Here is a 12,794-nt window from a genome sequence, read left to right as displayed (position 1 = left end):
GTTTTGTTATAGGATTCTGTGAGTTGCAAAGTTGAAGACAGATTAATAATTGCAATGTCATCCAGAAAGCTGACTCATTTTTATTTCAAGAATCAACTGTCATCAAGATTTAAGTAACTATTATCTGAGGCCATTGGCAACAAACAAGCTGTGTTTTCAGCATACTAAAATAAAGGCTTTTTAAGTAATTTGTCCATTTTGATACCAGAAGTCATTATTGGTTTGGTGCACAGTGGTGTCACCAAACCAATCCCTTAAGTGTTTATCACTGTATTTTTGAAATTTCACCATGATTTTCCCATGGTTATGCAATGTGCTTACCATAGTTTATCATACATCACTATTCTTTACAATGCTAACCCACGCCTTCACTGTACTTTATTACACTTTGCTATGCTTTTACTATGGTAAACTGTTATAAGGGATAGACATGCAGTATGTGTTTGGGAAAAAAAGATGACTGGACTGTGGATCTATTTGTGTTAAAAAATAAAATAAAAATAAACAAATCATCAGAAACAGGTTACCGATCATGTTCTGTCTTAAGTCGAGATTAAGATTTCACTAAACACCTGGTGCCTAATGTGTGTGGAATTTAATAAGACTCTGTCATAATTACCAGCAACAAAACTCAAAGAATAATGGGGGGTTGCTTTCTATGTGTTTTGGTCCAGGCAATTAGCAGTAATCCAGTTCAGGTAAAATCATGTTTAAAAAGGAAAACTATTTGGGAGTTATCTTTATCTTGTATGGTGTTATCAAAGGTAGACTGAAACTATAATTTAACTGAAGCCTTGATTAGCATGACACTTCTCAAGAAAGCCCCCTACCCTGGGAAATAGTGGGGGGCAATGATAGAACCCGCTCTAAATGGTATGTGTGGGGTCTAATAAATACATTCATTTACATTGTGTAAAACAATTATAGCCCTCCGATTTACAGTACCAAGAATCGTCTTGGCTTGTCATCTGGAATCAGAATAAAATAAATAGTCATTTTGGGTTATTATGTCATCCTAAAACCTACTGTGAATTATATTTTCCAGGCTTTTGAGACCACACACCTCCCTTCACTGTGTGAAAATTGCTTGGCTAGTGCAGTGATAATGTAAATCATAAAAAGCTGGCTATAAAATTATACGGTACTATATGTAGGCTGAAGTTGTGTTTCTGAGAAAACGTTTCTCACTGTTTCATTAACTGACAAACTGTACAGTGCAGATACTTAAATATTGGTCCCTTCTGTGGGAAAACAAGATGCCCCTGGGCTAGAATCTTCAGGAATCAGACATTGACCGGCGGATAAGAGATTCATGATTCATAACATTGAAGTTTAAGGATTGAAGGATTTATAAACTTGTTTAAAATATAAAAACCAAGAACCAAAATAATCTAGCATAGGCTATTGATATCAGATTTCTGGTCATATACGGGTATGTATGCCTGTCTGCCTGTCCATCCATCCATATGTATGTGACACTTACATTTAGCATTCATGTGGAGAAACGCTTATCCAGTTACGATGAAACTTCATATTAACATTATTTAGTTCGGTTTTTGAGCATATCAGACTGGGGAATTTTTGCACATCTGGAGAAACAAATATCCAGTTGTCAAACTTGGTATTACATTTCTGCCATAAGTTATTGAGAGTATCCGATTCTGGGGATATGTGGAAGCATCTGTCTGTCCATACAGCCATCTGTCCGTATCAACTTTTTCATCATGATACTGTACTGTAGCTCTAATTTTGAATTTATAACAGTGGTGGTGTACATTACTGACATACTTGATTAAATTCAGAAAGGACAAAATTTATTTTATTTTAATATTACAACTTAAATGGCAAGGCATTTTCAATACAATAAGAGGAAAGACCATGCTATTCTGACAAACCATGGTAATATCTTACAGGATTCTACATTTCTTCAGAACCTTCCAACAGACAAATGGGAAAAATACTATTAGTTAATATTTCTGGAACTTTTTAATACAAGTGCAAGTAATGTATTATATTTACCCCTCCCGTTCTAGTATGATAAAACAAACAAACAAACAAAAAAATCACGTAGTAGAATAGGGACTAAACTGGTAACTTGAACTGCAGAAAACAGTGACAAGACTCAAGTTGTCTAGCTATTGACTTGGAAATGTAATTCAGTGTCTGTACAAAAGGTAGAATATGTTGTTAAAAGTACATCTGTCCTGCCAAAATCCAGCATCAGCCTTGACTTTTGTTTGGATTTAGCCAAATAACAGAAAAAAACCCAACACAATAATAAAATAAAACTAAACATTACCTTTCACACTGGGTTGTTGAACTTCCCAAATGATTTATTTCTAAAAACAACAATATTGGTTTAATTCTGTGTTTATATTCAGTTCAAAACACACGTTCTGTAATGACAGAATTGTGCAATTGATTACTTAAAGAACTCCATGTTGTTATGCAATGGTTTGTGTGGCCTTGTTCTTTATTTTCCCTCTATGTTGTCACACCAGCTTCACATTGTAGGCATGTTCGGGGTTACCATGGGTTCTTGTTAGTCCCACAAAATATTGTTAACAAGTCTCAATGGACATGCACACACAGGTTGTGGGTTCAATCCCCAGTGGGGGACACTGCTGTTGTACCCTTGAGCAAGGTACTTTACCTAGATTGCTCCAGTAAAAACCCAACTGTATAAATGGGTAATTGTATGTAAAAATAATGTGATATCTGTATAATGTGAAATCTTGTAACAATTGTAAGTCGCCCTGGAAAGGGCGTCTGCTAAGAAATAAATAATAATAAATAATAATAAAAGAGTCCGGTAGACTTACTCCGAATTTGTTTGACGAAATGTGTAGATTTATTAATAGATCAACACTGTACAGTGTAAATGAGGTGCTCAGTCTAAATTAAACACATCAGTCGTTCATGCAACCTTCCTTGGATAAACCTATACCACACAAGGACTCGTGCTGCCCATCCATGAACCACATGATCAGGAATTAGGGATGTCATATACTCTATGGCTGGTTTCACAGATCTCCGATTAGCGCTGGACTAGTCCAATATTAGTGCTAATCTGGGTCTGCTACTGTTTGTTATCCTAATAACAATTTATGAGAACACATAGAGCGGGGCTTAAAAAGACCTTTAAATATCTCCGATTGCTTTCATTGAGTCTTCTCAGTATCCTTATCTATGAGCAGCCACTGCAGATCATGCCACTCCCACAGGGTGTGTTTCCCTGCTGAAACACTGTGAACCAACTCTGAATATGTCCTGGGATATCAACATGCCTGACAGGGTCACACAAAAAAAATGTGGGTTTTAATCCTAAATAAATGGCATGTAGTGCAGCACTGGATAGTCATTTTACTGTATGTGGTATCCTTGTTTTAATGAATGGCCTTGTACATGCAGTTCAATGCAATAGCCTTATGAAAATGCTAAAATCTGTTATTTTGTAGCTTCATGAAACTTTGTTCAACACTATTGTACAAACAGTTCACTTCAACACAGTTGAAAAGTTCTAAATGCTTACAGGATAACTTTAAATAAATCAGTTGCTATATACTCACACACAGACCATAGTTTGACAAAAGCTCAAGCTCCGGTGGCTGTGTGGTGCAGTGGTTAAAGAAAAAGGCTTGTAATCAGGAGGGCCCTTGTTCAAATCCTCGCTCACTCACTGTGTAACCTTGAAAACAGGCACCTAACTCATGGGGCAGGAGGGACACGTGCCCCCCCCCCCCCCCCCCCCTATAAAATATAAAAATGGAAAAGTATTCAGAAGATGGGCCACATTTATAAACAATCACAATAAATTCTCCCTACACGCACAAACATGTTGGTGGCTAACAGTAGAAAAAACGTTGTTAAGTGAATGCGAACTTGGCAGGCAGTCAGGAGAAACGACTGCATGAAATATTAATACTTAAATATAGGAATATATTTTGTATTTATTACTCACAAAAATATCTGAAGGAAGAGAGAGTATAAGACCAATATTAAAAGAAAAAAGGTAAGGAAGAGAGAGTAAATTAAATAATGTTGGGTTTTAGAATTAAAAAATAGGGTAATGTTGCCACGGGGCCATGAACAAGTTCAATTCCCACCGAAATCTTCCCAACGTGGCATAAGTCTAGCATTCGTAGTCTAGCATTCATTAGTTACACCAACCCCGCACTTTGTTACATTTAAATGATTCATGTATTTATTTACTTTTGCCAGGACTTTTTGGGGGAGGGGGGTCAGGATAGCAGTGATCCCATTGGCTGGATATCCCCGTCTCAGCCAGGGAAACCGTACACTGTAAAATACAGTTCCTTAAAAATAGTTCCACCCACTTGCCTATTATAGTGACTGCTAATCTGATTGGCTGGATATACTTGGGATATATGTTCACCGCCGACAGTTTAAAGAAAGAAATGTACACAAAGTACAGTATGGATGAGGATAAATGTGCATGTTTAGAATTGTTTTTAATGTGATCCAGTGTCAAAAGATCACCTCATTCGAGAGCATTATAAACATGAACCCATTCAGACAGTTGACCAGAAAAGCAAGATGTAGTTTTTTTTCAATCACTACTGCCTTGTATACGCACAGGTGGCAGTAGTTTAAAAATATGTGTGACATTTCGAAATCTAGCATGAAATACTGTACTCCTATTATGGCTTCCGGTAGACTTTTGAGATATCATTTTGTAATTTCTCTGATTACATGATAAATACAATATATAAATTATATTCATATTTTTTTATTTAATTAAGTCTCCATTTTAAAATTCTAGGTGCTGCAAAACTGTGTCTGTGTGGAGGCTGTGTGGTCCAGTGGTTAAAGAAAAGGGCTTGTAACCAGGAGGTCCCAGGTTCAAATCCCACTTCAGCCACTGACTCATTGTGTGACCCTGAGCAAGTCACTTAACCTCCTTGTGCTCCGTCTTTCGGGTGAGACGTAATTGTAAGTGACTCTGCAGCTAATGCATAGTTCACACGCCCTAGTCTCTGTAAGTCGCCTTGGATAAAGGCGTCTGCTAAATAAACTAATAATAATAAAACTTTTGGCCATAGCTGTATTTAAAACTGAATCAGAACAGGAACACTTGGCAAAAAGTGAAAGTTTCTAGAGCTATTTGTATTTTTGGCCCAGTGGCAAAAATGGTCTGGCTACGCAAGTGCTCATGATATTGGCCCACTGAAATCTCTTAGATTTCAGTATATCATCGACTCTGTTGGGCTGGGGCAGGTAAATTTCACATACTCGGCGCATCAGTTTTTATTTATTTAATTTATTTTGGTACCTTAGGATGCGGGAAGTGGAAGTGCTGTCGATGCGACTGAACAGACCTGTACTCTTCTTAATGTATGAGCAGTGTATGGTTGATCTGCACTGCCTGTAATATTGTCATGAATCGGCTGTGTGAGGGTTGGTGTTTAGTGTTTCAACCAATTAGCACTAAGCATTGCAATGTGAGGGCGGGTGCTTATTGTTTCAACCAATCAGCACCAAGAATTGTATGCAATAGAGTGTTTACTTTCTGAAAGTCTTGTTGCAGCTTATTTCTCTATGATAATTTATGATCTATTTCAAGTATGGGCACGACAATTCATTATTCTATTCGTATTGTAGACAGTATCCATTCAGTAACTTCCACATCCTAAAGGGAAACGATGAAGAACAAATGTAAAAAATATGTACCACCCTGTCACATGCTTCGGCTTTAATAGACTAATGTTACAGTAGGTTATAGTCAATTGAATATTTCATTGTATTCCTACTGTATCTCCTAATTTCCTCATAGTATTTAGTACCTGGTTTCCACAGAGTATGCCCAAACCATATCTCCAATCTTGAAAACACCACCACCAAAGAGTTAAATCACAGTAATGGAAGCCGTACTAGGCAATGGGTCAGTTTCAAAGTTTCACTCTGCAAATATGACATGTGTCTTTCTGATGGTTGATGGCGTTTAAGGTGTTGGAAGTGCAGCATGGGAAACATGTACATACTAATGAAGAGGACTAGGGCAATGCAATGCAAACCTTAATGCAGACAAATTGGGCCCTTTGTCTCACTCTAGTGGTAATTTGGTAGAACATAATAAATAAGGAAATAACACAAATTATATATTATATAGTTGTTTATTTTATGACAAAAATATAAGATGTTTTATTAAAACTAATAACTTACTAACACATTTAAAGTAACATAAAAAAAAATGAAAATACAAAATCACAGTTTAGTAAAACCTTTAGGTCTGGTAGAACCTTACCTACATCAAAAGTAGGTGGTCCTAGATTAATGCAGATCCAGTCTGTAAAAACTAGTCGTTAAGTTAACATTTTAAAAATATATATTATAAATACAATGCGTGGGTGGGGGGTGCTATTTCAAACTACTGTGGGTCTTTTTAAAAAAAAAAAGTTTTCTACATGGATATAAAAATAGAAATACATAAATTGTATATACTATATTCAACATTTTGAAACTCAAAATACATTTTGTATTGCAAATATCGATTCCTTTCTTATTGACTGTAAAGTGCATATTTCTTTAAGACATTCTTTCCACTTCAACCCTAAAACACAAAAACACAAACAGATTTTATTACACATCTCACACTGGTAGTGGATTCGTTTTAAGTATATGTGCCCTAGTTATAAGAAACTAAGGTGCCAACATATACCCTGCTGGGATAAGCGATTTGATCAATGTGTCGCAAATCTACAACCTAGCACACACCCAAGTGCTGTGACATGAAACAAACCACTCAATACTAAAGCAACATAGCCCCCATCCACTTCTGATTTCATACAGTAGCTCTTACCCCATTTACATGTGTAGCTTTTATTTACCTGTCAAACAGCCCTGATGATTATTAAGGGTTTAAATACCTATTTCTTTTCATACAGACGCTAGAGAAGTACTGTACTCACTTCAGATGCTGGATTCTGTTCAACACCCATTTATCTCTTGGGTTTGCACAAACGTGTTTGTTTTTGATTGTATGGAATCTGTAAAAGTATATTATTATTGAGTTAGCTTTCACGTTACAAAGAACATGACAATACATATTTCCCACCATTTGTATATTGAGTTACTGTACATTTATTAGGAAAGATACATCTAGCTGATCACTAGATGGCGCTGCTTCTGCTTTGCAACTAGAACTAAAGAGTAGCTCACAAACTTAGATAAAAGCAAAGACTTATTTATATAAAACAAACTAAATAAACAGCATTTGAGTAATTGCAATACGAGCCACTATGACTGATTACAAACATCATAATTAATGTTCACGTCTTTTTAAGATACAGTTTACACTACTTCCGTGGCCTAGATAGTTGATCAAAATGAGTAAATAAGCTTACATTACTGCATCAATGTTGCATGAATTTTTGTTGGTCTGTATTGTGTAGCCTTTTATCCGACTGCTTGGCAATGGCTTTTTGGAATAGGCAAGGCAACAGTTGTGATCCCCTATAAAATCAGAAAAAAAAACTTTTTTATAAAAGGTCAACCCCCTACCACAAAAACACATTTCAGAAAAATTTACATTCCACATAAATGGAACCTCTAAAAAACAGTTAAATCCGGGTGCCATCTCTGATAGAAATTAATGTAAAATCAAAGGTACCGTACTTACTTGCAGCTGCATGTTCAATATATAAATAAGCCAACAGGACCATTAGAAAAACGGGGAAAAGATTGCAACGCTCCATCTTATGAATTTCTGCAGTAAATGATCAAAGTTGTAAAATCTTTGTCTAACTACATCTGCAGATGTCCTGCTTTATATAGGCTAGAATAATGAGAGGTTTTCTCAGGTCACTAAAATTAGCAACACTTTGTCATGGGTTTTTCTGCTAACACAAAAGGTAATCAGGTCAGCCCAAGTGACTTCCTTTTTTAGTTTTCCCTTCACGTATTCACCTCTAAATAATTAATTTGCATACCAGTATAGTCTAAAATACATCTTTAAAATCTGGTAGTGTAATTACAATACAGTAGTGCTGTACTTTTAATGCAAATAAATAAATTAATAAATACAATCAATACAGTTTCAGATTTTTCTGTTTAGTATTGTTACCTGTATATATCCATACACAGTGATAAGTAACATTTTGCAGATAGATTATTAATTTGTCTAGCTATTTATAAGGTAGGTTGGAGGTATTTTAAGAATCAGCAATGCTTGATGTAGAAGGCTAGAGGTAGGGCACTTTATGTTTTTAAGTAAACACTACACAAATACATGTATAATATATACCACTTAAACAGTCCTACATTTGAAACTTCTAAATATAAACTATAGCCTAATATGAATAAATAAACATAGTTATGAATAAATCCATACATAAATAAATCCATACATACATAAATAAACAAATAAATGAACTATTACTACGACTACTAATATTAGCACAATTCAGAAAACTTGAATTCCATGTATTTTAAAGAATGTTTGAAACTTACTTTAGTATGTTAATATTGTTTTGCACTGTACTTTAGATGCTGAACAGACACAGAAACATTTAAGGTATATGTAAACATATGTATACAATTTATGTTAAACTTAAACACTTCTTTTACAGTGAGGAATGAAGTCCAACACCTTGTTAATAAACAGGTGAGGAGAGTTTCATACAGTATTCATTTTATTTATATATTTCTTAGCAGACGCCCTTATCCAGGGTGACTTACAATTGTTACAAGATATCACATTATACAAATATCACATTTGTTACATACAATTACCCATTTATACAGTTGGATTTTTACTGGAGCAATCTAGGTAAAGTACCTTGCTCAAGGGTACAGCAGCAGTGTCCCCCACTGGGGATTGAACTCACAACCCTCTGGTCAAGAATCTAGAGCCCTAACCACTACTCCACACTGCTGCCCGGTAGTTCTCAAACCTCTTTTCATACATAACAGGACCAAAAATACATTATAACTACTGTAAATCATCATTGTTTCCCTTAAAGTTTACCACAGCAATTGTATAGTTTGGCCATGCTTTTTCTATATTTATACTATGCATTTACTATAGTTGACCATGGTTTGGCATGGTTTTAAATTTGCTTTACCATAGCTCTCTGTCCTTTACCATGCTTTCACTACACTTTATTACACATTTACTGCTATGCTTTTACTGTGGTAAACTTTTATAAGAGTTACTGCTGTGGTTTAGATCAAATAAGGTTTAGAAATTGGTGCAAGTGTAACACTTCAGTAAAATCTTAAATACAGTCCTGTATGTGGTTAGGTGACCCACATACAGTGTGCAGTATAACATGCACAACTAGTACAACTAAAATGTAATGTACTAACTAAAACATGTTGAATAATTTGTTTTAAGATGCTTTTTACTTCCAAGAGTCAGAGACTTACACTTACACTTACAGTAATGTTTTTTGTTTTTTTTTTGCTGACTTGACTACTAAATCCCTTTACTCTATGTTAAATGCTATCAGTATTTTAATTGTTATCATTATTTAAACTAACCCCTATAGATTAATTTATTCTACTAAAGTGATTTTTCCCTCATTTTTCCACACATAAAAAAAAAAAAAAATTACAAATAAATAATCATAATTGTATTGAGCAGAGTATAAGCATTTGAGTAGATCAGACCCATTTGCCAGCTCCGAAAGATTCACTTTGTAGTGTTTTTCCCCCCAAAGAGGGAGCATGCATATTCCATCGAATTTTAGAATTGTTATGGCCAAACTTATTATACCGCTGCAGATGCATTTAAATGTTTACACACTAATTACGTGGATAATGTTTTATTATTATACTATAGTGAGTAGAGTTATCATTTATTTACTTGATTTTTTTTTTTTTAATGCAAGCTTTCTTTTTTTGGAGCTTGGGGATGGTGGTATATCGATGGCACAAGAAACTGGGAAAATGAATGGTTAAGTGCAATACCTGGAACTGTATTTTGAATGGGAAAGCCTTGAAATAAAACAAAATGTATTAACCAGCTATAAACCATAGTGTTTGTTCATTAGTTTGTTCCTTTCCATAGTGGAAAGTTATTGAAACCAAACAAAAAGAGTTTGGCTTTACAACTCATATCATCTTTATTTTGCATAGAAAGCACATAGCTACCATTTGGCCCAGTGTATTATGAGTAATAGAAACATTCACAATTGCGTCAATGTTGTAGATATCTTTATTTATAAGTTATGTGAATTTGACACACATTACAAGACATTCATCCAATACAGCTTGGAAATATGGTTCAAACCAAAGACAATATTGAACAACAGGCCTATGATTTACAGTTTTATTTTTTATTCATAAAAATCTACAATAAAACTAGTTTTTAAATATAACATTATTCCATAGGAGTTAAGTACTGGACAACAGAAACCCATTTACCAATAAGTACCACATATACAAAAATGCATTGTGATACAGTAAGCTTTAAAACTTCATGGTTTTTTTCCTTATAAAAGAATATTGGAAGTTTCTCAATCTTGAAACATTTCAATTTACCACAGACATTATATCACAATAAAACTGTGAAAGTGTAATGCATGCACATTTTATGAAATAAAGAGGCAACTACTTTTCAGTAACATCTTTTCTCTCATTTTCTTGTTCTGCCATTTATGTTGTCCACTCTGCGGCTGTAACACAAAGAAAACACATTTTAAATTAATTTCAAGAGAGGGGTAGTGATCACACATTTGATGCTCAACATTATCAAAAGACATCTACGTCAAATGTATTTAAATAAAAGTATAAATAACCCTCTATATATTCTCTATAGTCGTCTCTTATATTTACATACATTATATCACTACCAGTATGTATATTATAATCTTATTTAAAACACAGGGGAGCTGTTCTTACTTTAGACACTCAATTCTGTCCATCACCCACTTATCCAGAGGGTTAGCGCAAATGTTACGGTTGCCGATAGAATGGAACCTGCAATAAAAAGGATATTTTATTCAGTGAAAAAATGTATTATTCGCATAACAATTTAGTATTTGCAAGAATGAATCTATTCAAATATCATGCGATATCAATTGCTATGATTTTAATCTCAATTGCCCTTACTGCAGATTTGACTTTACTCCATATATAGTCTTTGTGATTAAGATGAGTAATACTTACACAATTGCGTCAATGTTGCAGGCATCTTTGGTGGTCTGTATTGTGTAGCCTCTTATCCGACTGCAGTGCAGTGGCTTTATGGAATAGGAATAACAGCAACCTGGAGAGAAAGATAAGAAGAGCAAAACAAAATTAAGAGGAGTACAAAAATAACACATTTTATTTAATATTTAAAGTTGTTTTCTGGTGTAAATGTATTTAGTCTGCATTATGTATCTAATTGCAGTGTAATTAGAATGTACATCACAGTAAATACACATGGAACACAGTGTGACATCACATGGCGTTGGAAACTGCCTCCATTTTTAATTGTGTGATGTAGTTGCACATGTGTAATTACTGTCTTATTGCAAAGTAATAAATACACTTAGTGAACTACAGCTACAATTGAAATTCCTTTTCTGCAAATGTTTTACCCATTTAGCTACAACTCGAATCACTATTTCATCACTTTTAATGGATGATGTACTTACCAGCAGCTGCTGCTTGTTCACAAAATACATTCAGGGCCAGAAACAGGACTGCAACCACACACAGATTACAACGAGCCATCTTGTCAAGTCTTCAGTATCAAGAATAAACCAGCAACTAATGCCTCTGCTTTGTTACTGCAGTGTTTTTCTGATTTACCTTGGAGAATGTGTTACTTTTATAGAGGCTGGAGCAACAAGGACTTTCCACGAGTAAGTGGTTCAGCCTGTCATGGGGATTTTTTTGTTGCGAGGGAAACATTCCGAAACACTTCCTTTTAGTTTTTCCCCCGCCCGGCCTTTGTGTCATGCTAATGAAGAACGCAATAAAAGTTCACAATCAACAATAATTATTATAAAACACACATTAAAATGTTTTTATTGTATTAAACATATATATATATATATATATATATATATATATATATATATATATATATATATATATATATATATATATATATATATATATATATATATATATTCTGTATTAATTTTTCCAGGGCTTGGCAATGACATGTTCTGTTATATTTTTTTACATTGTGACCTAATTATCACTTTTGATTTTTACTATAATTGCTCATATAAACACTTAATAGATGATACACCATGAACCATAAATACTATAGATTTTCCATGTCACAAATTCTAACTATTAAAAGGAAAATACTTTTTTTTTTAAATTGTGTGTGTATTCTGAAGCCAACTGAGTAGTACATTACAATTATTACAATTTATATATACACTGAAACAGAGTTTACTGGGACTAAGGCACAAAAAATAAAAAATAATAATAATAATGGCAGTAGTCTTTATGGGGGTTCTTACTGGCAATAACATTTGTACTGGTAAAAAGAAATGCTAAAAGGCTGCTGCCAGTATATTTTCTACTGGTTCAGTCACACAAATATAAAACTAGCAGGAGACGTGTGGTAACACAAAACATCAGAGATTGTTGACTCTCCACTAGAGGGAGTCTTTACAAACTAAAGCTCTGTGTGTTTCAACATTAATGTACTGTAAGCTGTTTACATATATTGTATTATTATAGTAAAAAAAATCACCAAGCCAGTTTTGTTTTGTTGCTTCACTTCATAGTTAAAACGCCTTCAAGCCAAACATTTCATCTTGACTCAGACAGCTCTACACCTGTAGACACTACCACTGCTTATTGCTGCTGTGCTAGTTTGTCCC

The 12,794-nt window shown here is 34.4% G+C and overlaps 2 protein-coding genes across 2 annotated transcripts; both read right to left on the bottom strand.

The window, feature by feature from the left end:
• Positions 1 to 6,165: 6,165 nt before the first annotated feature.
• LOC117422972 (C-C motif chemokine 20-like) lies at positions 6,166 to 7,803 on the bottom strand. Its single transcript, XM_034038236.3, has 4 exons — positions 7,640 to 7,803; positions 7,365 to 7,473; positions 6,930 to 7,007; positions 6,166 to 6,571 (listed from the first exon to the last, which is right to left on the bottom strand). The coding sequence occupies exons 1-4, from the start codon at positions 7,713 to 7,715 to the stop codon at positions 6,547 to 6,549; spliced, it is 288 nt and encodes a 95-aa protein (XP_033894127.1). The 5' UTR covers positions 7,716 to 7,803; the 3' UTR covers positions 6,166 to 6,546.
• Positions 7,804 to 10,169: 2,366 nt separating this feature from the next.
• Positions 10,170 to 11,764, bottom strand: LOC117422971 (C-C motif chemokine 20-like). The gene is made up of 4 exons (XM_034038235.3): positions 11,604 to 11,764; positions 11,131 to 11,230; positions 10,864 to 10,941; positions 10,170 to 10,637 (listed from the first exon to the last, which is right to left on the bottom strand). Exons 1-4 carry the CDS (start codon positions 11,680 to 11,682, stop codon positions 10,598 to 10,600), a joined length of 297 nt encoding a protein of 98 aa, XP_033894126.2. The 5' UTR covers positions 11,683 to 11,764; the 3' UTR covers positions 10,170 to 10,597.
• Between the last annotated feature and the right edge of the window lie 1,030 nt (positions 11,765 to 12,794).

Source organism: Acipenser ruthenus, chromosome 17 (genome assembly GCF_902713425.1).
Source record: "Acipenser ruthenus chromosome 17, fAciRut3.2 maternal haplotype, whole genome shotgun sequence".
Lineage (NCBI taxonomy): Eukaryota > Metazoa > Chordata > Actinopteri > Acipenseriformes > Acipenseridae > Acipenser > Acipenser ruthenus.
This window is presented reverse-complemented; position numbering and strand designations above follow the sequence as displayed.

What these genes read in the sequence shown, in the direction of transcription:
- LOC117422971 (XM_034038235.3), bottom strand. Translation starts at nt 11,682, where the DNA reads ATGGCTCGTTGTAATCTGTGTGTGGTTGCAGTCCTGTTTCTGGCCCTG. An exon ending in TGAACAAGCAGCAGCTGCTG is followed by an intron (nt 11,231 to 11,603) that starts GTAAGTACATCA and finishes CTTTCTCTCCAG; the next exon opens with GTTGCTGTTATTCCTATTCC. An exon ending in TGCAACATTGACGCAATTGT is followed by an intron (nt 10,942 to 11,130) that starts GTAAGTATTACT and finishes TTTTTATTGCAG; the next exon opens with GTTCCATTCTATCGGCAACC.
- LOC117422972 (XM_034038236.3), bottom strand. Translation starts at nt 7,715, where the DNA reads ATGGAGCGTTGCAATCTTTTCCCCGTTTTTCTAATGGTCCTGTTGGCT. An exon ending in TATTGAACATGCAGCTGCAA is followed by an intron (nt 7,474 to 7,639) that starts GTAAGTACGGTA and finishes CTGATTTTATAG; the next exon opens with GGGATCACAACTGTTGCCTT. An exon ending in AACAGAATCCAGCATCTGAA is followed by an intron (nt 6,572 to 6,929) that starts GTGAGTACAGTA and finishes TTTGTGTTTTAG; the next exon opens with GGTTGAAGTGGAAAGAATGT.